This window comes from Podarcis liolepis (assembly GCF_965112155.1).
Source record: "Podarcis liolepis genome assembly, chromosome: 9".
Lineage (NCBI taxonomy): Eukaryota > Metazoa > Chordata > Lepidosauria > Squamata > Lacertidae > Podarcis > Podarcis liolepis.
The window spans coordinates 73,611,291-73,638,571 of NC_139564.1; the positions used below are offsets into that span (position 1 = coordinate 73,611,291).

Below are 27,281 nucleotides of genomic sequence, written 5' to 3' on the forward strand. Positions count from 1 at the left end.
ACAAAACTAGGTAGGCAGCCTGCAGCCAAACTGAAGGACTATGATGTATGTTGATATTAAAGTTTGTGCCCTGAATCTTACATATAATATAAATACTATCTGGAAGGAAGGAATTTTTATTATGTTTTTTAAGCTCAATTCATAAATCACTCTCAGAAACATAGCAAAGTGATATAACCATAAAAACATAGATAAAACCATTTCATATATACAAACAAAATCCAATACAGATACAGACTGGAATAAAAAATTCCATTTTAAAGTGTTTATTGAAAAAGCAACATCTTCAAAACACAATATAGATATCTGCTATGCAGTGGGAGACACAGAACAGACCTGGTTGAGAATGGCCTCTGCAGGTCTTAATTAGGTGACCTTTGTTACATGAGACTCCAATTAAGAGGCTGCAATGACAATTAACCCCTCATACACCAGAGCAGTAAATATAAAAACAGACCCTTTAGCCTATTTTACAGAGACAAATAACCATTTTGTCACAGAGCGAAAATAGAGTTCTAATTTAAAGAGAGGGGCCAGCTCCTCTTATGCTTTTGGCAGAGGTCATAGTAGCCAACTATAGATTAAGGAAGGGAGATAAATTGGGGGAGGAGAAGCATCCTTTCCTGCTTTCCAAAGAATCTCTTGTTTTTCTTGCTGCCTCTCATTTCCCCAACTTTCCTATCTCTTCTTTTCCTCTCCGCTTTTTTCTCTTCCTGCATTCCTGGCTTTATTAATTTTCCTGTTGCTCTCTTTTTCAATTACATTCAGAGGCAGCTGGTATGCAGAAGAAAAAGAGAGGGGAAAAACAAGAGAATAAAATTTGCCTCCTCTAACAGATACAACCCTGGGATGCTGTACAGAATTCAGGAGAATAAACCAGCTGGGATCCAACTGGCTGGATAAGGCACAAAGACAGGCGTGCTTTTAATAACTCAATGAAAAATTGGTCTCTCAAAAGTTTTATACAGGGAAAACAAAAAAAATCTGCACAACACAAAAAACAGTATGCTTAATGTTTTAGACTGCTATAGAGAAAACGTTATTTAGAGCCAAGATTCAGTATTACAGCAGCTGCAAGGAATTGCCAAGGAAAAGTGGAATTACATTAAGTGGGAATGGGATTTCGGTTCAAGGGTAAGCCTCACTCAACTAAATGGGACTTCAAAAAGTAGCTAGCAGCAACAGCCTAGGGCAGGCATAGGCAAACTCCGGCCCTCCAGATATTTGGGACTACAATTCCCATCATCCCTAGCTAACAGGACCAGTGGTCAGGAATGATGGGAATTGTAGTCCCAAAACATCTGGAGGGCCGAGTTTGCCTATGCCTGCCCTAGGGCCACCTGTAGGGTTGTAGGGGCTACCATGTCTCCAATTTCATGCACTTAGTGGGGGGGAAAAGGATGGCTGTTTTGGTTTCTCAATGCAAATGAGGTCCAGATTAGGTCTATACTAGGGGCAGATCCAGATCAATGAATCAGGGCCCAAATTAGATGGATGGGCGTGTCTTGCACAGCTGTAATTTAAGTGCTACAATTGTTTCCACAGATACTACAGTAGGAGTTTTTGGCACAGGGGTCAAACACTTCATTTACATACAGAAACCTCAGGTTTAATCTTAAGACAACTGAATTCAAAAAAGGTTCAGGAAGCAGACCCTGTCTGCCCTTGACCCTGGAGAGCAATTACTAGCTAGTGCTGACTTCTGAGTAATACTGAACTATTATACTTGCTATAAGGCAGCTTTGTATGTTCCAGATTACTCTTATGTTTTCAGGTTCCTTCCCCCCTGAAAACCAACCTATTAAGACATTGTAACTGTTGGGTGTAGCAGGCTGACGCTTTGGCACAATATGAAGCAACATCAAGGCACAATAGGAAGCCACCTTAAATGTCAACCTGTTCAGGTTTTCCTGTATCAAATTGCAACTGTAGACCAAAATCTGGTTGACTTTCTACTCTAGTTTTAACTCTTAAAAAAATCAAATTCCAATAAAAGATGAACATATTTTTTTAAAAAACAAACCAACCCCAAACAGGAGTGTTAATCCAGAATAATCAGAACTATTGGTGGATGACTGTTGCTAGGATTAAATTCACAGAACTGGCAGCACAGTTCCCTCACAGAACAGGAAACGGGACTTCTCTAACCACTTTCTTGGGAGTAAGCCCCACTGAATTAATAGAATTAAATAGATTACTTCTGAGTGGATAATGATTTAGGCTGCACTGTGTCTCATGCTTTCACACCATACTGAATGATCGACCAAATCTAAGCGTGCCTCACGTTCACATATTCCATGTGGTAAGGCATAAGTTCCTCCCTTCAAGTGATTTGTTGCAAGCATGAAAAGTCTTCCCGTTATCCCTGAAGCTTAATCTGGAATATTTATGTAAAGAATATAAAATACACTTCTTGTAAACAGAGCCAGAATCATAATTATGCAAAAAAACAAAATAAACCTGGTTACGTTAGAAACATACTGCCTTAACTACACAATCTTTTGCACATGAAGGTATGAACATGATGCGTTTCAGCTTACTGTAGGATATACCTGTACACACTTTTCCAGCTTGCAACTTAAGCCTTTGGTTTAAAGAAACAACTATTGCCCTTGGCAACCTGTTAAGACTCAGGTTTTGGCGTCAATATACAAAACATACAGATCTACTTGAGCTCAATAGCAAAGTATCAAGGAAATGTTGTACACGTAGTTCCTGCTTTCCAAACAGTGCATTACCAGGAAATCATTTGCAAGCATTTGCATAGCGAGCTGATGATTTCCGTTATTTCCTACGGGAACATTTATAATCTGTGATTTGTCCAGTCTCTGCTCCCCCCGGGCTTTTTCCAGAAATGGCTGCAGCCAACCAGCAAAACAGAAGGAAGTGGGCAAACTCTGGCTGTTTGGATATCTGAATCAGCTGTTTTTGTACCATGGTTTGGGCATAATTCTTTGTGTTTGGATAATTGAATTTGCAGATGACTGTTGCCATAGCGGGACCTATGTGTGCTTCAAATCTGGCAGACAAATCAACAGTAAATATATTATTTAGAAAACGTATTTCAAGGATAGTATACGTTTGCATGTGTGTGTGCACGTACAGACAAAACACATTCAACAAAATTTATGCAGCATGTCTAGTGCAAGTCTGCAGATATTGTTTCATTTCCTTCTTTAAACGCTTTCTGCCAAAGCAAACAACGCTTTTCCACCACTGTGCACTCTCTTGCAGAACAGGAAATGTATCTGACCATTTTTTATGGCAAAGGTATTGTTTGCTGAAAGGCAGTAGCTGAGGTTTCTTCTCTAGGGCTCTTTGCCACAGTGCAGCAGAAATAACATGTGCTCAAAATCTGTGCACTTCATCATATGCAAAGGCCGGAGGTGCCACAAAATGTTTCTTAGCTCAGCCGCCTAAGGGCCCGATTTCCAATGTTTCTTGGAAAATGGTAGCCAGAGTTGCTTGTTACTCTTTCCTTTGCTTTTGAATGTATCCAAGGAGAGCGAAGGGAAGGAGGAACGAAAAGGCACAGACCGTGAAACACACTTCAGCTCCTGCCAGCCAGTATACTGGAAAGAAAGGAAGAAGAAAAACAACATTTAAGGATATTGTTAATCCGGAAAAAGCGAGAACTTTCCTAAAGTGGCCTCCACAAAACAGTTTGTACCAAACTGAGTGAGAAGAGCTCTGCCATTCCCAGAAGATGCAGCTTTAAATATCACCTGGGCTGGAATTTTCGAACTGAAAGCAGAACCCTCTGCTCCTATCCAACGATATCAACAGACTGGCAGCAGTCAGGGCCCAATAAAAAATAACCACATTTGCCCAAGACGGCAGGTGTCAGAAAATGCTCCAGGAACTCTGCCATGAGGAAAGCCTCATGGATGGGAAAGGGGCGAGGATGTGACTCAGCTCCACAAACGTTTTGCTGCAGGTCTGTTTGCTTTTCTGAGGCTCTGTGCCTGGCGCAAGCTATAGGGAGGCTCCTGCGAGGTAACCGGGGTTCAAAACTCTGCTTCTCTCTAGTCAGCAAGTGCTATAGGAAGGTCAGTTCCTGGGGGAGCCTCAAATGCTTCCTTTTCCAATACAGAGCTAGTTTGAGTCAAAGCACACACAGAAACATCTACAGCAAGCCCACAGTGAGATAAAAATCTTACCTTTTCCTCTCAGAATTTCCCTGGAAGAATACCCAAATTGATTTTTAAAGCTCCTAAGTTCAAAAAACATTTGGAGACTGGACTTTGACCAGCAGCATTTCCCCTTTAAAAAAGCTCTTATCCAAAAGATGCTTCTTAAACCTAATGGTGGGAAGGGAAGGTTGAGTGAGGGGCTGAAGAGTCCCCACAACAAACAAAAACTGGAGCAAGGGCAAAGCGACCTGCAACAACCTGAAGGCTGAAGGCATTTTTCTAGTTTTAGACGTTAGAAGGGAGAGGGAGAGATGCAAGTTTCTAATTTTAGCTGGCTGCCAAGACTATCTTGTGATGCAAATTACAAACAAAATGTGGGGTGCATGGATGCACTTCTCTGTATCACAGCCACGCTTCGTAGTATCGAGGAAAATGCATCTTGCTATAGCAACCTTTCCTGACAAAAGCATGAAAACAGGAATCCTACCATAGCTGAAACACTTTCCATGATATGCAGTGTGAGGTTCAATTTTCTCCCTGGTGAAATCCATTTAGAACAATATATTGTTTCTATTACCGACAAGGGTAATAGTGAGCACACGCATACATGCACAATTACCTGTTGCTGACACAATTGGTCCAAAAGCTCTTGCGAGGGCCCCCAGACTCCTTAAGATTCCCATTAGGGTTCCCTTTTGGCTGGCTAACCCTATGAAAGAAAGAACCATCATCATTTACTACTTGTCAGTTTTTTACTTCTTGGCTTTCCCTACCAAGGCAAAACACTTAGAGCCCAGCACTATAAAACATCTGAGAAATAAAATGATAAAGGATTGGGTCTTTAAGAGGGAACCGTGCATCCTTATCCTGAGGCCCTAGTTAGGAAGACCAGGTCCACTACCTCCAGAGAGTTATTGAGGCTGGAACTATGCATTGGTCAGCAGACCCAGATTTGAGAGCTCAAACAAAATGGCTGCAAAGTAGTGGAGTCAAGGAAGGAGTTACGTAGCAGGGAGGTAGCAGGAGCAGCTGTGCGTTTGCCATGATGTCTCAGACTAAAAAGCTGCTGTAGTTCATCTACTTCTTACATTTAGACAGTTGTCCATTGACGACAATGCCCTGGATGGCTTACAAACAAAAGAAACGACCCCAGCTACCAAGCAACACTTTCAACATAACCCAACTCCTTCAGTTATTCAAATAATGAGAACAAGTCTGCACTGTCAAACCCAGTGAGCGTTCTATCTCCATTTCATTCTTGTCCCTTTAATCTTGTATTTTTAGGTGCAACCGGAGTAATAGTGTTAGAAGTTCTTCTCAACTTTGCCGTTATGAGAAACAAGGAGAGTTGTTCAGGCAAGTTTACCACCAGCATGTGAGGCCTAAATCCCACAATCTTGATTGTACTTCGCTGCTAAAACTCAGCATCAAAACTACATTTCCATACCTCCCTGAGGTATATTTTATTCGCCAGTTAACCGGCAGAGGAATGTTGAGCAAATCCTTGGGTTAGAGGACAGAGTTTCTACTTAGCCATTCTTGGTCATTCCTACCATTACTTTGAACTGAATGTCTTTATCTTCCCTTGTGCTCCTACAACATGTGAAAATAGGGCAATAGTTTCCACCCGCAAAAATGTATTATTTTATTTAGAGATCATTTTGTGGGCTCCAGTGTAAGGTATCTATAGTCGCTAGCGCCATATAGGAATAAGCAGTCTATAAAAACTTGGCATGCCCCAGTCAGTAATAAGCCGTTTAAAGTCCCACATTTCTTAATGGGAGAGTTAAACAGATCCTTCATTCATTTCCCCCAAAATTACCGTATTTTTAGCTCCATAGGGCGCACCGGACCATAGGGCGCACCTAGTTTTGAGAGGCAGAAAACAAGAAAAACTTATTCTGAACCCCAGAAGCCAGAACAGCAAGAGGGATCTGGCTTCTGGGATACCGTGTGGCTGTTCTGGCTTCTGGGGTAACCGCGCCAAGCCTCTTCAGGGCAGCGGGATGAAGGTTCCCCCTGCCCAAAGAGGCTGCGCAGGGCTAAAGCAGAAGCCAGGACAGATGCGTCGCTGAAGGGGCACTGTGCCTTCTCTCTCTGCGCAGACTCAGCTCCACAAACGTTTTGCTGCAGGTCTGTTTGCTTTTCTGAGGCTCTGTGCCTGGCGCAAGCTATAGGGAGGCTCCTGTGAGGTAACCGGGGTTCAAAACTCTGCTTCTCTCTAGTCAGCAAGTGCTATAGGAAGGTCAGTTCCTGGGGGAGCCTCAAATGCTTCCTTTTCCAAAACAGAGCTAGTTTGAGTCAAAGCACACACAGAAACATTTACAGCAAGCCCACAGTGAGATAAAAATCTTACATTTTCCTCTCAGAATTTCCCTGGAAGAATACCCAAATTGATTTTTAAAGCTCCTAAGTTCAAAAAGCATTTGGAGACTGGACTTTCTTCTGGGATACCGTGTGGCTGTTCTGGCTTCTGGGATAACCGCGCCAAGCCTCTTCAGGGCAGCGGGATGAAGGCTCCCCCTGCCCAAAGAGGCTGCGCAGGGCTAAAGCAGAAGCCAGGACAGGCGTGTCACTGAAGGGGCACTGCGCCTTCTCTCTCTGCGCAGAGAGGGAGAAGGCGCAGCGCCCTTCAGCGAAGCTGGAGAAGGAACAGAAGGAGACCCTTCTGTTCCTTCTCCGGCTTCGCTGGACAGGTGCCTCGCGGCGAAGCCGAGGATCCTGCATTCGCTCCATAGGATGCACACACATTTCCCCTTCATTTTTGGAGGGGGAAAAGTGTGTCCTATAGAGCGAAAAATACGGTAATGGTATTTTGAGTGCTTGCATTTGTCTGAACCACACCTACTGTCCTTACTGTGTGCTGTACAAAACAGAGCAGGAGCCAACGCCAAGTGGAATCAATTTCCAACTCTGTGTTTAATCTATCTCCAACTATGAGGCAAAAGAATCTGACAGCAGCCTGGCTTTAAAGATTCAACACACAGTTAAAAGAGCAAGCAAAAAACTCCTTAGAGAAGGGCTCTGCTCGTTACAAGAGTAAACAGCCACGTACCATATCCAGACACCACCGTAGACAAACAAGGAACAACCGTAGCAGCAGCTGGAAGTAATTGAATAACAGGTTAGAAAATGATTAAACAAGTGAGAATGCAAATGTGTTAACAATGGATGGCAGGAGGAGGAGAAGGTTTAATTCTGCATGGGCCACGATCCAGTTCCCAGTGGGAAACAAGATTCCATAGCCAAAACAGCAGGATCGAATCCCTGCTCATCACTTGAATGGGGATTAAACCCTATGCAAAAGTGTCATTTGAAGTCGTTCTCATACACACGCTGCACAAAGAGGCTTTTGCAAAGGCTTTAAAACAGCTCCTCCACTCCTGTTTGCTCATACAGGAGCACGGAGACTGTCTTAATTAAAGCAGTCTGCCAAACTGCTCTCTGAATCAGCCTCCCCCACCCCCTTTAAACACTGCTGGAGTGATGAATTCAGAATTTAAGTCCTAATGACAATTTAGGGTGAGGTTTTCCCCCTGAAAGTGCTGGTCAGGCAGATGCTAGTCATACCAAAAACTATCCCTTAGTTCAGGCATCCCCAAACCTGGCCCTCCAGATGTTTTGGGACTACAACTCCCATCACCCCTAGCTAGCAGGACCAGTGGTCAGGGATGATGGGAATTGTAGTCCCAAAACATCTGGAGGGCTGAGTCTGGGGATGCCTGCCTTAGTTGATCATGCTGGTAGATCCCGAAGAAATGCCTTCCAGGAGCCTCAGGAGAAAACAGGAATGTCCATACTGTGGCTTTCTGTCTGCAAGCCTCCCGGAGGGCATTCTAACTCTTGCTCTTTTTCAGGACTGGCATCACGGAATCACAGAATTGTCCAAATGGAAGGGGCCCTGAGGGTCATCCAGTCCAACCCCCCCCCCTGAGGTGCAGGAAATGGGAGGTGGCTGGTCCTTCAGGCTTCTGCCTTTAAGTGAACACGGGGAGGAGTTTGTTGGGGCACTTCCAGTGCTCAAACCTTCCCCTCAGCAATATTTTTCCACAAGCACGATAAAAGAGCTCCTGTTGCCAGATGGCCTTTCTGTATTTGCAGCAAAGGAACAGAGGGGCTCCTCAAGCTTTCCAGGCTGATCTATGAGGTCAGCACACCGCCTTCCTCTGGAGAAGAAGCCAAAGATGAGGATCCAGAGGAAGGAGCCATCAAAAGGTGATGGAATCCCTTCCAGTCAGAGAACAGAAATTTCCAGTAAGGCCTTTCTTTTGGAAAATACCTTGCTGGTCTTTTGCAGAGCTTTGCAGTATTTGCAATTCAGGGATTAAGTTGCAAAGAAAGGACTGGTCCATCTCCTCAGCAGTCAACTGGGAAACTGAGCATCCTCTAGGTTCAAGAGTCCTTGCCTTAACTCATGGGTAGGCAAACTAAGGCCCGGGGGCCGGATCCAGCCCAATCGCCTTCTAAATCCTGCCTGCGGACGGTCCAGGAATCAGCGTGTTTTCACCTGAGTGGAATGTGTCATTTTATTTAAAATGCATCTGTGGGCTATTTGTGGGGCATAGGAATTCGTTCATTTCTAATTTTTTTCAAAATATAGTCCGGCCCTCCACAAGGTCTGAGGGACAGTGGACCGGCCCCCTGCTGAAAAAGTATGCTGACCCCTGCGCTTAACTGAACTCTGATTGGACAGCCTGGACTATGCAACTTTCCTCTGCCTGTAGATGTCTATTTTGTATTTAAACAGCAGTCGGGGACATCACATTTCTTTTTTGGAAAAGCATGCTAAGGCAGGATTATTGACAATTTAGATATCCTCTTCAGCCCCTAGAGGGAGGCTGGAAAGATCAACCATAAGCTGAGGCAACACAAGTTAATGACGTGTTTAAACATCACCATGGCAACTTCTATCATGTCATTAGCATTAAAATAAACTCGGAAGGACAGCTCCTTCAAGATTGATAAGCAACAAAGGCAGTTTGGAAACCTAAATCCATTCTGCATTAATGAACTCAAGAAATCTATGGAGCCAATTTCGCTTTGCTTTAGCGCCTGAAAAGATTTGTTTGAGAAGCTCACCAAAGGAGTAAAACAACAGTCCCGTGCCCAGGAGGATCATATTAGAACTCCAGCCAACAAAAAGGAAACCAAGAGCCGACACCATTATTGCCTGTCGAAAAGAAAAGGGGGCAAAGTGAGAAGGTTCATGGTTTTACAGTACACAAACTCTAGTGAAAACCCAAATCTTCTTCTCCTGGGCCTGCCCTACTTTGAGAGCAGTTGGGCTCCCGCTCTGTCTTCTGCTTCAACTATTGAGATGCAGGCATCTGCTCACCTTGAAACAGCCCTGGCTGGTTCCCTGGAACATGGCAACATTCGGATGAGGCAAGTGGGGAGTCAATGGCCACCTTCATCCTTTCCCTTCTCCTTTCTTGCCCCCCCTGCCTGCCACAAAAGCCCCTTGCACTGAGAAATTCAAGAGCTCTCCTGCCTTAAGGGGAAGGAAAACCAAAGAGCTATGTAGTAAGGATGATTCCATGACAATGTCAACCTATAGACCCATTTTTCATTTTCATATATAGCTAACGTGCTCTATATCATTTCAAAGATAATTTCCTCAAGTTTAACAGTTTTTCAAAATGGCATTTTACATGTGAGTAAAATGACCAGAAGTGTGGCATGCAAGATGACTCAGAATTTCTCTAGGTTTCCCCTCCCCTAAAGATCTCTGCAAGCAAATAGAGAATAGGATAACGAGCCTTTATTTTATTGGTTTTCTTTTCTCATTTGGCGAACTGACAAGAAATTTTATGCTAGGAACAAAATAGTTGGTTTGGAATGATTTGTTTGATGGTGGAATTGGGCACCATCACCAACAGAAACTGCACTTTAAAGACAATTTTCTATCCACTTCATAGCCCCAAAGCCAATCTCCCTCTCTCTCTTTCTCTCTCATTATTATGGTCTACTGAACACTGACCTTCTCCAACATGAACAAATGCTTTGTGTACTCTCTCACAAAAGGAGAGATATCAACAGGATCTATTACAAGTTAAATGACAGAAGACACATTTCCTGAAAATTCTTCAAATATGCATGAAGCAAAAGAAAGTACAAAAAAGACTACTTCAAATGGAAAACAAGCCCCACCCTTTTTACAGTCTTCACTTCGTTTCCTGGCTCAATTTGGCGAGTGTAACCTCCTTGGATCACAGCCATCGTAATTCCAATGAAGAAAAACATCTTCCCTTGTTCCAGACTAAGAGAAAACAGGAAAAAGTTACTTTCTTCTCCATGTCTAAACTCCAAAAATTAACATGGTTGGCAGCTGTTATATTTTAAGGAATATATACTGTGGATATTTGGGCATGTTCCTTAACTAACCAGTTTAGTAGTTCTGACACAGCCCTCTTAGGGGCAAAGTAGTTTAGCTTGATTTGCAATTATGTTTGTTAGTAATAGTTAGTTCTACCCAGTCAGTAACTAGAAGAAACTTTGACATAAAGCATTCAATCTCCCCTCTACAGGAGGCTTCTAAAATTATTACAGGAACATAAAGGGATGTTGGAGGGGTGGCCCAGGGGGTCCAATTCCCAGGACTTTGACAGCATACCTCAGTTCTTTTGCCCTTCCTCTCCTTTGTAATCTTAAATATATTAGGATAGCCAGCTGCCCTGCAAGGTGTACTGCTGCTAAGTCACACACCTGGCCAACCAGGCACCATCTTAATTTCTCAGGGGCATTTCTACATATAAATGAGCAAATGCAAATTTATTTAATGGGCTGAGTCCTTAAGTACCTGGCAACACCTATGTGTTGCCAGGGGTGATGGTGGATGAAATCTGACTCCATTCACATTTTTATAATGAAAAACATTTAAGTGTCTGGGCAACTCTTGATCATTACAAACCAAATTGCCTCTCAGGAATGACCTCTGGTCACCAAAACATCTCCACATTCAGAAATGAAAAGCTGCCTCCAGCTCCTGGTGTCCCTGCAAAAGGGAAGGCTTCTTGGGCAGCCTTACCACTAACGACACGGAATCAGTTACCAACAATGAATCCTAAAAAACTAAGCTCTCAAAAATCATACAGTGATGAGGACAGTCTGGGAATATTCTTGTCTTTGGGAGGGGGTTCCGTTTGTATGTTCATATGTTTGCTGACATTGTTAAAATATGCAAAAATCAATTAAAAAATTGTAATCATAACCATAAACATTGTAAACTGTATGAGTGTTAAGAAAGATGCAGGACTGAAAACAACATGGCACCAGCAACTTAGTTGAAAGAAACATGAGAATAAGTAAGATTTGAGAAATAAGATAAACTTTGGAATAACATTATGTCTAAATTAAGTATTTAACTATTTTGAAAACAATGCTTAAAGTCGGGGACATAATATTTGAAAACTACAAAATAAGTGTTGAAATAAGGTGATAAATTGCTGTTTATAACTTTATAACTGGGAACGCAGAAATGGGAGATGTGAGGAAGTCCAAAAGCTTAAGAAAAGATGGATGTTGGACATTTGATTTTGCGGTGTGTTTGTTATTATATGTTACCTTTGTTGTTTTTTTTCTGTTGTTTTTTTGTGTGTTGTATTTGGGTGAGGACGTTATATGTGAACTTAATGTTTAAAATTTTTAATAAATATTATAAAAAATAAAAATAAAAAATTGTAATCATATGATAGAAATGGAGGGAAACAAAAGATATGAGAGAACCAGTGTTAGAACTGAGCAGTTGCCAGGCCCCACGTTCCCTAGCAGGGCCCATGAGCACCGGCAGCTGCCTGCCCCCCCCCCGCCCCGCCAGGAGTGGACTTATCTGGGATCAGGGCCTGTGTTGGGAAAGTGCCTGCCATGTTATAATTTAACACAATGCATGACGCAGTGTTGCACTAGCACACTGTAGGGAATTGGAGAGGCAGACAGCCTCCCAGACTTAGCTGCCACATACACCTGGGTCCACAGCAGAGCACCTGGACAGGAGATCTCTCAGACCTGGTGAATGACGTCTCTACGTTCCAAAAGAGCGCAAGCCTGAGTTCAAATCCCTGCTCAGTCACGAAACTTGGTGACTGGCCTTTGGGAGCAACTCTCTCAGCCTAACAGAGGTGCAGAGAGGCTAAATCAGGCACAGGCAAACTCGGCCCTCCAGATGTTTTGAGACTACAATTCCCATCATCCCTGACCACTGGTCCTGTTAGCTAGGGATGATGGGAGTTGTAGTCCCAAAACATCTGGAGGGCCAAGCTTGCCTATGCCTGAGCTAAATTGTCAGACATATCCTTGATGGAAGAGCATGATTTAAATCAAGGAAATAGGTAAGTAAAATGGTTATAGGAATGTTCACTCATATGAGAGAGGACTGCCGACTGAGTTCCCACTTTGGGTGATTTATGCAAGCTAACGGGACAAATATTTCCAGAGAAAATGGCCTGCAACACTAGATGAGTTTTCTCAACCAGAGCCTACATTATGGGGGTGGACTGGAGTGCGAATGACATCTTATACTGTAATTAAACACAGAGGTCATCTGAGTAAACACCATGACAGAACTTTTTTTATACTGATGTCTCGTGAGGCTCACTATTTTGACAAATAAAATAAATATCATGCGAAATACCTGCTGAATTGGAAGTGTTGATGGACAAGAAAGCTCAGAGTGTATTCCAGACCAGAAAACAGGAAAAGATACAGGAAATATACCAGGCCGAGGATCTTGAGATCTGTTACAAAACACTACCATCAAATTCCATTCTTAAGAACAAGTACAAAAGTAAACATACCAACAGAATGGCCATACCAATAGAATCAAAGCCTTCAAAAAAGCAGCTCTAGACTTTGCAAATCTCAGATGGGGCTCTGGCTCCAGCTGTGGAAGACTAAAAGCTGTTACAACACCCAAATCCAGTGCAGATGTAATACTGGCTCCTTGCATATACACAGTTTCCAGCCCCTTCCTCCTCTGTCCCCTTCCTGACCTTTCCATGCCTTAGGTCAGTGTTTCCCAACCTTTTTTGGGCAAAGGCACACTTGTTTCATGAAAAAAATCTCGAGGCACACCACCATTACAGCCCCGTGACGTCAGCGCGCAGCGTCACGCCGGGAGGGACGCACGAAAGTGTAAGTTTCAATTTTTTCCCTCCCAGAGGGGGGGAGGGCGAGCGGAGGCAGCGGCGAGCCCCATTCCGCCCCATTCCGTGCAAGGAGCGCGAACAGGTGTGAACAGGTGTGAGAAGGGGGTCAAACCTGCGGGTCGGCGCCGGGGAACCTCCAAGCTTTGGGGGTGGGGAGGGGAGGAGGCAGCAAAGCAAGGCAGGAAGGAGAGCGCGGCTTGGCTGGGTGAGCTTTGGCAGGGGCAGGGAATGAGAGCCGCGAGGTGGGTGCTGCGGACGGAGGCGGACGGAGGCGCTGCCCGCCGAGCTCGCAGGCAGCCAGGCAGGCAGACGGCAAGAGCCCCGCGCTGGGCGGCCTCTCCTTGCCGCCGCCGCCCCGCCTCCCGACTCGCCCGCCTCCCTCCGGGGACGGCGCCCCAAACGAAAATTTGACTTAAAAAAAAAAAAGTCTTTCGAATTTTTTAATTTTTCCCACGGCACACCAGGCAACATCTCGCGGCACACTAGTGCCGCGGAACAGTGGTTGAAAAACACTGCCTTAGGTCATCTCTGCTGGCCCACTGGACAGGCACCCACTCCTGCGTTTTGACTATATGTGATTTTGGTGTCATGCACTATCCCTGGAACATAACCCCTGCGTAAGAGGATATTCATTAGATGCTGTACCTTGATATGTCTTAGAAATGGCATAAATATGTTTTAAACAAATACATTTTAAAAGATGGTGAGATAAGATGCTTTATCTGCAAAAGTATTGAAAGCTTCAGTACTTGACTAATCCTACTATGCAGGTGTGGTAAGAAAAATACCGGTGTGATTACTAGTTCAGAGTAAATGTGCTTTTTCCTGGAATTGTGTTGTGTGTGTTTTTTTTTTTGAAAAAAAACTATTTCTATTGCACTCCATGTTTCATTCCACATGTCAGAGAGTATATTTTCATGTTACTAACAGAAGCTGATGCACGCAGAGGCCTTACGCACTCAAAGCATATCTCTGCAATCATTCTTTCATGCTATGTGCTGCATAAACTCAAGTCAGTTTGCTCACTGGGAGGACTGCCAAATCTCAAGCAAAAGTGCAGATATGCAAATATATTCAGGAAAGGGCTAAGCCTCATTGTGAAGAAAGACAACACAACATTTTGCAACATCAGGGGTGGCGCAAAGGAGAAAAAGGTAGTGGATTTTGACATGCGCAGGCAACTTCATAATAAAAGGAAGAACAAAAAGCTCAAGGACTTGCTCTCTTTCGAAGAGGTTTCCATATTTTGGCTGACGGCAGAGAACTGGAACAGAGCCCGAGGACTAATCAGGCCAGCTGCTGACTGGAATCCCGACATAATGGAGGACACCTAACAAAACAAGGAGAAGGAAAGAATTGAGTCTGAAGGGGCCGTGACTGAGCTGCTTTGCATGCCACACACAACCAGGACTTTAGTGCTACCTGCATGAGCAAGACCAGGGGTAGGCAACCTAAAGCCCAGGGGCCGGATGTGGCCCAATCGCCTTCGCAATTCGGCCCATGGACAGTCTGGAAATCAGCATGTTTTTACATAAGGAGAATGTGTCCTTTTATTTAAAATGCATCTCTGGGTTATTTGTGGGGCATAGGAATTCGTTCATTCCCCCCCCCCCTCAAAATATAGTCCTGCCCACCACATGGTCTGAGGGACAGTGGACCGGCCCACAGCTGAAAAAGGTTGCTGACCCCTGAGCAAGACCGACACTTCCACCCCATGTTGCTGCAAACGCAGACTGCGGGAGTGTGCTCTGGCTGGGAATCTTGGGGGCCAAATTTTGAAAGTCCTGGGTTGTACAGGTATAAATAAAAGGAAATTTATCTAACACATAAAGAGTACTGGGAAAGAGAGAAGGCTGCCTCATACTAATTGAGAGTTATATAGGGACTAATTTAGATAACCAGTTTCGTTTCATTTATTCCTTGGTATTCTATTATGCTATATAATTCTTGCTATCATTTATTGTTTTGAGTGTACTGGTTAATGAAACAATAAAAAGATTTTTTAAAAGCTTGGGTCTTAAAGCAATTTTTACTTTTAAATTTTATTTTATGTCCTTTAATAGTTTTCCACTTTGGGACAACCCCACCAACGGTGCAGAAAGCTTCATTTTTATTTTGAAAAATCTCTCTCCCATTTTGTCCTGGTTTATAGATCTAGTTTGTGATAGTATAACATTTGATATTTATTTTCACACATTTTTCTTTTAAAGTTGCATAGACCAAATCAGAATTTTATCTGTTACCCACATTGTTCTAAGTTCAGTTGGTGATCTCAAACAACCATTTCCCAATTCTGCTTGTACAATGCACTCTAAGTACCGTATTTTTCGCACCATAGGACGCACCGGACAATAGGATGCACCTTGTTTTAGAGGGGGGAGAACAAGAAAAAAAAAATTCTCTCTCTCTCTGCCCAGTGCCCCTTCAGCGAAGTGGCAGGAGGCGCTGCGCAGAGAGGGGGAGAATTTCCCCCCTCTTGTCCCCCCCCCTCTAAAACAAGGTGCCGTTTAAGGTGCGTTCAGCCACCTTCAGGAGGCTACCTTGGAAGCCTGGAGAGCGAGAGGGGTCGGTGCGCACCGACCCCTCTCACTCTCCAGGCTTCAGGTTCCTTTCGACCTGCTCTTTGGGGCTGGCGGGGGGAAGCCCACCACCAACCCCAAAGAGCAGGTCGGGGAGCAGCGCAAAGGTGCGCGGCTATAGAGGTTCCTGCCATAGCCGCATGTCACCTCTCCAGCCGGGAGAGGGTCGCGGGGCTATGGCTTCTTTAGCCCCGTGCGCGCTCTCCCGGCTGGAGAGATGGCGCGCAGCTAAAGAGGCTGCTGCAATAGCTGCGTGTCACCTCTCCAGCTGGGAGAGGGTCGCGGGGCTATGCTGTCTTCGCTCCATGGGACGCACACACATTCCCCCTTCATTTTTGAAGGGGGGAAAGTGCATCCTATGGTGCGAAAAATACGGTATTTGTTTTAAAATGACACTATAGCTACATCCAGTTATTTTCATCATATGTAGAGGAAAGGAATAGCAAGGGAGAGAGACTCTTCCAGCTTCTGCATGATAGCCAAGAGATCTGAAACAAACAACTATGCATGTAGAGTTCTCTGGGCCTCCGGTGCAATTCTGAGTCCACTGAACCCAATGGGACTTATGTCAAAGTATCCCTGCACAAAATTGTGCTATAAAGCAGGTTTAAGGAGTCTTTAGGGTACAATGTTATACCCTCTTACCTGGGAATAAGCCCCACTGGATTTGAGGGACTTGTTCCGGAGTGGACCATGTAAATGTGCTGTTAATATCCCAGATTCAGGGGTTGTGGTGGCTCAGAGATTCCAGATTCAAGTGACTGTACTTCTCTAGCAATGGCTTTTTGGAATTAGTCTAGCTTTCCTTTTCCTGTATCTACACCAGGGCTGACGAAATGTCAGAGCAGCAAAGGGTCCCTCGGCAAAAGAAGGTGCATAGTGACCAAGGTCAACCAACTTTGACACCTGAAGCAGAAAAATCCCACAGTCCTCTGTCTTCCTCCCTAACAGTAGGCAATACACCATCCATCTGGCAGCTGCTTCACTTTGCTAATGGTTAGAGCTGACGCCCGCCATCTGACACCACACAAACACACACTCACACACAGCCACTCGCGCACTTCCAAGGCCTAAACCATGTTTGTTAATCATTTCTCTCAACGTGCGGCTTTTCTGTCCAGAATTAAAGTAACATGACACTTGATAATTTATTAGCACTAAAAAGCCAAGTAGCTCAAGGCAGCTCTTGGAAGGATCAAGATTAATGAAAAAACTATCTTAAGCATTTGCAAAATTAATGGAGAACCATTAAAATCGTATTTGCTACTTTGACTTTAGTGACTTGGACCACTTAACCCAGTCCGCCTTTGCCATCCATATCCCATGCTCCAACTAGGGCAATAAAGATAGCATTACGTGGTGGTTTGGCTGCTAGACTAGAACTTGGGAGAACAGAGTTTGGATCCCTTCTCTGCCATGAAGCTCATGGGGTGACCGTGGGCTTGCTCTCTCTTAGCCTAACCTATCTCAAGTTTTGTTGTGGTGATTAAATGGGAAGGGGGGGGACTGTACTCTTTGGAGGGGAGATGGGACTTGAATGCAGTACATAAATTCTGCCCTTGAGGACTATGTGTTCTTCTGCATTTCTTGTGCAATTCCACTTAATGGAACATAAGGAAGATAACTTGCCACTTGCCAGTAACAAGCATACATGGAGCTCCAGACCTGTTTTGAAACTACAGAGCAGAGTGAGACAATTTATTTGGGCCAGATTCTGCTTAAAAATGGAGGAACTGGTTTCCTGATGTTCTGTTAAGAGCAAGATGGCGACTATCTATCTCTAGAACATGTTACCCGTTTTTCTTTGGGGAGTGTCTCTGGCAACAACATGAAGACGAAAGCCAGGTCAATCACTGCAAACATGACAGCAAACATAGCAGACCGAACATAGAAGATTTCTCCCTTCTCTTTTTCCATGGAGAGGTATGCTCCAAGCATAGGCCCAAAGGTAAAGCCCAGGGAGAAAGCAACGCCAATCATTGCCTAGGGAAACAAGGGGAATACTTATTTAGTAGCATTTCTCTCCTCCTTCAACTCTACTAGAGCTTCCAGAGCAGCAAATACGCACATTTACTATTTGAAACATAGATACCCATAATTACACATTCATCTTTCTCAATAATAACTTAATATTTTGTTACCAATACCAATTAAACTTTTTATTGCCCTAGCCATAGGCCATGGCATCATTCAGAAGGAGAACAAAAAACAACAACAACAATAACCATAAAAATCACTGGGCACAGACATACAATAAAACCACGGTCACAGCTACTAAAATTATTTGTTGCATTTATAAATCGGTCTGTTGAGTCTATATATAACGGGCACTGCAATAAATGGCACAGGTCCTCGACGCAGGGTTGTCCACACAGACAGAGTCTCTCTTCATAATGTACTTTGCCGTACTGTCCATCAAACACCGCCGAGGGCATCGACTGGAATCGTAGTTCTGTAAAAGCAATTCTTAGTATGGCAAGTGGGAGCTTTGTCAGGTATCTGGCTCAGGCATGCTCCGTTTTGATAAGCAGGAACCATGGTGAGCTCTTGGTAGAAGCAACCATGGCTAGATCCCTTTCTGCATCAGACCTAAAGAGACAGTCTCTTAAGTGCCTCTTATCCATCTTCAGGGTCACCTGAAGATCTTGTAATTGATATTGGGACAAGAGGCGTTGGACGCCAGCCTTCCAGCATTTGGTCTGTTCCCGTTCTGTGTAAGACAGGGGTGTCCAACAGGTCAATCGGGATCGACTGGTTGATCCCCGGGAGGTTGCAGTCGATCGCTGTTGATCGCGGGCTCATTCTCCTTTGCTTTTGCCCAAGAGCACCCAGCCCCCACCCCCTTCCTCTTGCCTGTATTTTCTCCTGATATCTGTAATGGAAGATGGAGAGTGACTAATCCCCTCCCCCCTTAAAGGTAAAGGTACCCCTGCCCATACGGGCCAGTTGTGTCCAACTCTAGGGTTGTGCGCTGATCTCACTTAAGAGGCAGGGAGCCAGCGCTGTCCGGAGACACTTCCGGGTCACGTGGCCAGCGTGACGAAGCTGCTCTGGCGATCCAGCACCAGCGCAGCACACGGAAACGCCGTTTACCTTCCCGCTAGAAAGCGGTACCTATTTATCTACTTGCACTTAGGGGTGCTTTCGAACTGCTAGGTGGGCAGGAGCTGGGACCGAACGACGGGAGCTCACCCTGCCGCGGGGATTCGAACCGCCGACCATACGATCGGCAAGCCCTAGGCACTGAGGTTTTACCCACAGCGCCACCCGCGTCCATCCCCCCTTAAAAGTCCCCCCCAAAAATGGGACCCCAAAAACGGGCTTAAAATGGAGCATTTCACCTCCCTAAACAAAGTTCAACAACTTTGACCTGAGCTCCTAAAAAGGGGGGTAGATAACTGTCAGATTTTAATTCTGAAAGTAGATTGCAGTCCCTCAGGAGTTGGCCACCCCTGGTGTAAGACATAGCGGGGCATCTCTCCTTCGAAAGAGATTGAAGTCTTTTCACATAATTTAGGCACAGGTAATCAATTCTAGCCTGCATTGATGTCACGTCAGCTTCAGCACGAAGAAGAGCAGCTGGGGTCCCGTTGGGGAACAAGAGCACTTTCCTGAGGAATTTGTTCTTAATATTTTGCTGGTTTCATTGGGGAAAGTATGCACTTTGCACAAATGCAACACATATTAAGATGTTTTAAGTTGTACTGTAAAGCTTATAAAGTGGTACCTTGGATTAAGAACTTAATTTGTTCTGGAGGTCCGTTCTTAACCTGAAACTGTTCTTAACCTGAGGTACCACTTTAGCTAATGGGGCCTCCCGCTGCCACCGCGCCGCCAGAGCACAATTTCTGTTCTCATCCTGAAGCAAAGTTCTTAACCTGAGGTAATATTTCTGGGTTAGCAGAGTCTGTAACCTGAAGCATCTGTAACCTACGATGCCACTGTATATTGTGTAAGCTGTCTTGAGAGCAAAGGCACCAGCTCCTTAGGGCTGAAGACACTTCAGCCCCCTCAACATTGTTTAGCAGGGGGCTCAGCTCCCCTAATATTGGGGGAGCGGAGGAGGCCGAATGCCGAGCTGGGCCCAGTTTCTTGGTGTGGGGCGTGAAGGGGAGCTGCGTCTTCTTCCCTGAGACAGAGCCAGGGCTGCCACCACGGCCACTACCTGTGCCTCCCCATACTCCCCTCCCACAGTCCCCAAACTTGCTCCAGAGGGTCGGGGGCAAAACTCCAGAACACATTTAGGCAGAGGGAGAAGAGGGAGAGGGCGTTCCGTTGTGCAGGCAGAAGTCCTTGCACTGCACTGGATACCACCTGGAATCTGCAATTTTTCTACTGGATAGAAAGAAGCATGAAGTTTAGGCTGAAGTCAGGTTGGACTGCGACTGGAGAATTCTAACCACCACCACCCCTTGGGATTCTGGGGGAAATGGCACCTAATATTCCTAGCCTAGTATTGGGCAAACAAAACTGGGGAATGGCCATGTTCATGTCACTGTTGCTTCTCATCCCATCCCACTGTATGCGGAACACATTCACATCCATGTGGCTGATCAAAAATTAAACAGCAAAGATCCTGATCAAAGGCTCACACCAGGCCGTTAACTCACCATGCCTTTGCTTCGAGCTTTTGGACTCTGCAAGTCAGCAATTACTGCAGTGGAGAGGCTGACATTCCCTTTGCTTATTCCACCGAGAATTCTGGAGAAAATGAATAGCTCAAAGCTCCTGGAAATGGCCCACAAGGAATATGATGCTATCATACCAATCTACAGAAATAAAAAGGTACATACGTTTTCTCAAAATAATACTGTTATTGGATTCTTTCTCAAAATAATACTGTTATTGGATTCTTTATTTGGGAAGCTAAAGAGAAATTCCAGGTTACTTATTCAGAATAAAAGTTTGATGAGGTAAAAACCCCTAGTACAATTACTGGCCATATGCAGACCAATTCATAAGCACATAAAAGCAGTATTGAAGAGAATTTTCACACATATTGGGGTTGTCCAAGCTTGTGTATTCAGCAATCTTCAAGCAGCAGAAATCATGAAGGTTATCTAAAACATCTCTGATGCTGCAAAGAATTGCAGCTTTTTCAGCTGGCATGGAAACTTTTCTCTTCTAGCCTAAAGGCAAGGCGATACACGGCTGTTTATTGTAAGATGGAATCAACAGCACTGCCAGGCTGAAGGGAGCCCAGGGAAAGATGCCTTTGAGAGCCCCCCCCCCCGCCCTTTGGACCACTCACTCATCCTACCCCCAATACTTGCTCTCATCCCCATCTCCTTCCTTCCTGCTACTTGATAAATTAGTCATTTTCTTCACTTCATTAAAAGGAATCAGGAAAGTTGCTATGTACTGGGGGGGGGGTGCATGTGCGCGCTTGTGTGTGAACAAATATATTCCTTCTCCTTTCTTTAAATGAAGAGTAAAGCACAGATTCTGGTGGCATGTGCAGAGGGCTGCAGCGGGGAGGAGAAGATGACGAGGTCTTGTAGGATTCTGCCCCAGAAATATATATGGTTATAAGTTTGGGGCGGGATCTGTGTGAGATGGCAAATGGGTGGGGCCTCCTCTCCCAAGTCACGGTTAGATAGAAACACAAACCCAGAATTGACAGCAGAGAGTTTTGGAGTGATGTGAGCTAGAAGCAAAGCAGCAAAGTGGAGGGAGAGTCACAGCAATGTTTGATTTATGTTTGAATCCAAAGCTGGGGTGTTGATACTGCAGACACACACCCCATACCCATGGTAGGCTCAGGTTGTGTATACACACACATACCATATCCCATAAAGACCCCAGAGCCTCTCCTGTACCTCATCCTGAAGGAAACACAATCCCTGGTTAAGCGCCTGGAACCTCGCATTGCTTGGAGATTAGGATGGCGTGCAACAATGCTGTCAGAAGTGGGATTCATGCTCCCTGAAGAACCTGTAAGCAAGAACCTGAGCCGAAATGGAGGAACGGCAGCATTCCTGGAGCAGCAAAGCCAGCAATGGATGGAGCGGCAAAACCAGTGGTTCAACTGAAAGCTGCAAGCAGAGTGTGTGAGAAGCCTCAGTGGAGAGGAAAGCGTGACTCCACGCGAGGCGAGGGCCCTGCCAGTTGAAATGCTACAGGGGGTTGAAAGCGACCCAGGAGCCCCGCTGGAAGAGATCCAGAGTGTGGATGGGCAGCTGAGGGCCTTGGACTTTGAAGAGATGCAGTCAGTAGCCAAGGACAAAACCTTGGAGAAGGGTGAGGTGGCTGGAGCTGAGGAGCTGCTGCTGAGAGAGTTCTCCACTTGTGGAAGAGAGTAATAGGAGGTGCATGTGAATGTACAAAAAGGACAGCCTGTGCCAGAGGAAATGGGGATGTGTTCCTCAGTGGAGGAGAACATGTAGGAAAAGCTCAAGGCCTGTGTGCGCGCACCAGAGGAGCAGCCAGCTCATGCTGAATTGGCTGAGTTTAAAAAAACAACTATGATTTTGCCCTGCTTGTTACCTGTGCAACTCAACCTTGCAAGATGAATTCAGCCTGACCAGAACTAATCCAGAAAATGTAATGGTTTGACTCACACAACACCCAGTGCACAATGGAAAAGGGCTGCCTGGGTTTAGCCGGGTTTACGTAGATCATGTAACCGATCTACACTGCACATTTTTTAGTCCCGTCAATAGACATACCACAGTCAACAACATGATCGGCCGTCTCCCAAAGTAATCAGACGTGGCACCAGTAAGTGGAGAGGAGAAGAACTGAAGGATGGAAAATATGGAGCCAATCAGACCTGCAAAATATGGAAGATTAAAATGCAATATGGATCTGCCAGCATCAAGGTCAATCCTTCACAATCATGTTCACGTGTGAGCCATGCCACACATTACATTTGGAAGGCTGCCATGGATCCTAAACATTTTGGGCTGTTGTCCTCAGGACCCACCTGAAAGCATCAGGAAGTATTTTCCATGCATGATTAAGACGGCTAAATTGCATTTAATGCCAGATTTATATGGTCCTGGGCTCCATGCAAACTGTGAGCAAACCTAAGACCTCCATACCTCCAAATAAGACACTGTTGTATTTCCTTTCAGAAGGCACTCGAACCACTTCACTGAACCAGTCCACCCCATGCTGCAGCGTCATGTAGAAACTATCCTGTGGAAGAAAACATGCATGGGAGGGATAAATTCAGGGGAGGACAGGGGAGCAACCAGAGTCAGCCTGAGAGCTGCACACCACGTGCAATTATTCCGCAATTATTTTTTCTAGTTCTTGTCATGTGCAAAAAGTAACCACAACCAATGTTTTTAGAAACACTTGCTTTAAGAGACAGAAAGCCTTAACTGCCCTCAGACCTCAGCAGGCTCTGCAACATTTGGACTATCATTTAACACCTTAGTGGTTCAGAGACAGACAAGCCACTGGAAAGAAAGAGAATAGCTTAACCACCCTCTCACTCTCTCTCTGTTATTTATGCCACATCACAAGGGGAAGAAGGAACTAGTCACGTTCTGCTTTTACTAATCCTATGCTTCACATCCAATCAGAGTAATACAAGGGCTTCCGGCATTGTCTTCCTACAGTCAGCAACATGGAGTGAAGAACGAAACTAACCATCACAAGTCTGAAATCTCCCCACTGGAAGATAACAAGAGCAGCTTTAAAAAAAACACTAACAGTTACTATTCGCTGCAGTATTACCGTACCAGTTTAGAGTTACATCAAAACCTGTCTTAAGTTTTCACCTAAGACATAGATGTGCTAGATCACTTACTATGAGCTCTAAAGATTTATTGTTGCCTGAAAAGTTGTTGTTTTTAAGCAGTAACACATGCTCCATGAGCCTTGCTGGTTCACTCAGATACCAAAACACTGAACCCAAACATTTCAAATTGCCCAGAGGTTACATAGAGGCATTGTCTGGTTTAGGCATCTGCATACAGTGGTACCTCGGGTTAAGTACTTAATTCGTTCCGGAGGTCCGTTCTTAACCCGAAACTGTTCTTAACCCGAAGCACCACTTTAGCTAATGGGGCCTCCTGCTAGTGCCGCGCCACCGGAGCACGATTTCTGTTCTCATCCTGAAGCAAAGTTCTTAACCCAAGGTAATATTTCTGGGGTAGCGGAGTCTGTAACCTGAAGCCTGTGTAACCCGAGGTACCACTGTATACAGAAGATAGGATGTTTGGCACACCAAAATTCCAGGTGGACCACTTTGGCACCTGGACTAAAGTGGTACATTATCGTTAGAGCACACTCTTTACAGAGATGTGAGTTTCAAGCGCTGCCATAGCACAATCCTGCCATGGTGGCATCCCATCATATTTTACATGTTTATCGCGAGTGTTTTGGGTAAATGTGGCTTAGGTCTTACTTACATTATTATTGCTGTAATGGTCAAGAATTGAAGGAAGGAGAGGCAGGATGAGGGTGAACCCCAACAAGTCTATGAGGAGTGCGATAAAAACAATGGTGATCACGCGAGTAGAGCCCACTTCAGTTCCCAGGGGCTCCTTGAAAGGCCTCCTGCTCTCTTGGCTTTCCCCCAGGGACATTGTCTCAGTGATCCTGCTCTGAAATACAAAGGGTGGGGGGCAGTGGGGGAAGGGGAGGAAGTGGATAACTTGCTGACTCATTCTCCCTTCATTGAAATTTTACTGCAATTTTTTTTTTTAAAGGTAGGAGGTAGTTTCCCTTGTTTATTTCCTTCTCCTGATCTATCCAATTGTGGATTGGTGACTCCATTTAAATCTCCCAGTAATATTATTTTTCCTTCCAAATATTCCAACATCTTCTTTTCAATCTTCTTGAAGAATTCCCTTTTATTCTGGTTACATAAACTCCTGTTACATAAATTATTTCCCCTTGGTGTTTTAAGTATTAACAATCTACCATCTGGGTCTGTATATAGTAGTTCTGGCTCTAGGCATGGTTTAACATAAAACTACCACTCCTCTTTTTTTTTAACTTAACCACAAAAATTCAAAATAAACACAGAGATATTAAAATTTAATATATCTGGTACAACAGCGTCAAAAATATCAATACCTAAAATGAAACTAGCTTACAGCTCCAATTCCCGTTGTTGGGCTGGAACAAAATGCCATTAATTTACAACGCAGCACCATGATCTTTCATTAATCAGGTGCTCTTCGAAGATGATGCTTTAGTTGGAAGTATTTGTCATAGCCTTTAGCAATCAAATAAGGTCTGATATTGAATACAGGTGACTTTTAACTGCCGCATGAAGAACAGTGAGCTCTCATCTGTATTTTAATAGGGGTTAAAAGTATGCAAGCGCTATTCTTTAGGGCAGTGATGGCCAAACTTGGCTCTCCAGCTGTTTTGGGACTACAACTCCCATCATCACTGCTTTAGGGTAAAACTTTTGAGTGTCCAAGGAGGTGGAATGGCCACTGTGCTCTAGTGAGGACTGAAACGGACACTCTCCTCTGAGATGAGGCTTTGTAGTAAGAGAGGCACCATCTAGCTGTAAAGGTTGAAATAGTTACAGAACAGACTTCCATGGGCAAGGTTATCAGCTGCAGAAAACTGATAAATGAGTGTGTTCTATCAAAAATCAGATTGACAGAATGCACGTGAGACAGAAATTCAAAAGTATTAAGGACATGAAGCATACTCCATATTATCACTTTTTCCATATGTACAAATGAAGCTGCAAAAATGCATATTGTTCAAGGCTTTTCTCACCGCATCCCCTTCCATGGTCTGCTGTGCTCTCACACTTGTAGCAGCCGCTGCCCTGAAGCGCTCATATCACCTGGTGGTACTGCTTAATGGTTTGGTTTTCTGTGGAATTTCTGAAATTGGTAAAAATGTCCCAGGGGTGGAAAAAAAAGCTCAACAACTTTACCGTATGGATTTTCACTTTTTGAAATATGGCAACCCAAGCTTTTATGGCTGCATTTTAACACTGATACATTGTTTGGTTGGAGCTGCAATTACGTGTATGTGGTTTTTTTAAAGCCACATTATAAGGAGGGTTGCTAATTTTCGAAAAGAAACCAAATCATGTATTTAACAGTGCCAAGTGATCCTAATTTCGCAGTACGATTTCAATCTATAGCATCAACTATCAGAGGCTGGACGCGGGGAATTGGCCAAAGAGGCGCGCGCCCGGCAAGGCGGCTTCCAGGGGAGGGAGCAGGACTGGAATGCAAAGAGGGGGGAGCCTTCGGGATGGGGGGAGCCCGGCGGAAGCTGCCCCCCTAAATCAATACCAATCCCTAGCAAAATTCCTGGCTGCACCAGTGGCGTAGCGTGGGTTGTCAGAACCCGGGGCAAGGAAAGTAATTTGCGCCCCCTAACCCATGGATTTGCGCCCCCTAACCCGTGGATTTGCGCCCCCTAACCCTAACCCCCAGATGTTGCGCCCGGTGCGGCCGGCCCCCCTGCACCCCCCACGCTACGCCACTGCGCTGTGCTGCTGCTCCAATCTGAGACTCTGCCCCCCTGACACAATTCCTGGCTGCAGTGGCGTAGCGTGGGGGGTGCAGGGGGGGCCGGCCGCACCGGGCGCAACATCTGGGGGGGGGGGCGCGCTCGCACTCGCAGCTCTCTGCCCCCTGCTAAAATCCACGGGTTAGGGGGCGCAAATTACTTGCCTTGCCCCGGGTGCCGACAACCCACGCTACGCCACTGCCTGGCTGCGCCCCTGCCCCTGGGGACCCTCCCCTCTCCCCTGGCGGGTGGGCGATGCCCGTGCCTCGGGCTGGCCGAGAGCAGCGGGGCGGAGGGAGCCTTCTTCGCCCGAGGGGGCGGCGGCGAAGGCGGCAGCCATCGCGCATCCGCGCCCTCCCCCGAGCTTCCCGGACAGGGACCCGGCGAGAGAAGGGCCAGGGGCGGGAAGGGGAGCCTCGCCGGCGAGGGAGGCCGCGTAGGACCCGCGCGCTGCGCCCGCCAGCCCACCTGCCCGGAGAAGCGCGGGGACCCGGCTGCCCGAGAGACGAGGCGTCGGCGTCCGGGGTCCTCGGCTTTTGCTGCCGCTTCCTCTTCCGGGCTGGGGCCTCTCCCGGCGCCTCCAAGGCCACAGCAAGTGGAGGCTCCCAAGACGGGAGGCGCGCCCTGGCCAGAAGAAGCCGCGCCGCCCGGCCAGCAGCCCAGGCGGCGCGCAAAAACGCACGAGGCGCTCGCTGGATCCGGCCCGGGGCGCCCGCAGCCCGGCACCCTCTTCTCCCAGGGGCCCTTTGGGCCTGGGCAGCCCTTCCTCGCCTCCCGGCGGGGTCCAGCCACGGGTCTTCGGCAGCCCAGCTGCCTTCACTGCTGGCGGGGCCAGCGGGTTTTCGACGGCACCCGTTTCCTCCTCCGTGAATTGGAAAGCCACCCCAGTTGGTGGCCATCGCTGCCTCGTGCGGGAGCCAGTTGCTTCCTTGCATGAAGGACTTTTCCTTTTCTCTGCCCTAAAGCTGCCAACGTTTTCC

The 27,281-nt window shown here is 45.8% G+C and overlaps 1 protein-coding gene across 8 annotated transcripts; it reads right to left on the reverse strand.

Moving 5' to 3' along the window:
- Positions 1-250: 250 nt before the first annotated feature.
- On the reverse strand, positions 251-27,134 carry MFSD10 (major facilitator superfamily domain containing 10). Of its 8 annotated transcripts, none has more exons than XR_014516046.1 (15): positions 26,770-27,134; positions 25,552-25,650; positions 24,219-24,413; positions 22,899-22,995; positions 22,524-22,627; positions 20,466-20,624; positions 17,650-17,838; positions 14,498-14,606; positions 12,763-12,865; positions 10,284-10,392; positions 9,213-9,303; positions 7,189-7,236; positions 4,753-4,842; positions 1,341-3,572; positions 251-1,186 (listed from the first exon to the last, which is right to left on the reverse strand). XR_014516046.1 is itself a non-coding variant. In XM_083460673.1 (14 exons), exons 2-14 carry the CDS (start codon positions 25,564-25,566, stop codon positions 3,469-3,471), a joined length of 1,413 nt encoding a protein of 470 aa, XP_083316799.1. In that variant the 5' UTR covers positions 25,567-25,650; positions 26,770-27,134; the 3' UTR covers positions 251-3,468. The 8 variants fall into 8 exon arrangements, 4 of the variants coding, with proteins under 4 accessions (XP_083316799.1, XP_083316800.1, XP_083316798.1 ...); XR_014516047.1 differs by having other exon boundaries at positions 25,552-25,661; positions 26,770-27,124; XR_014516048.1 differs by having other exon boundaries at positions 24,219-24,408; positions 26,770-26,834.
- Between the last annotated feature and the right edge of the window lie 147 nt (positions 27,135-27,281).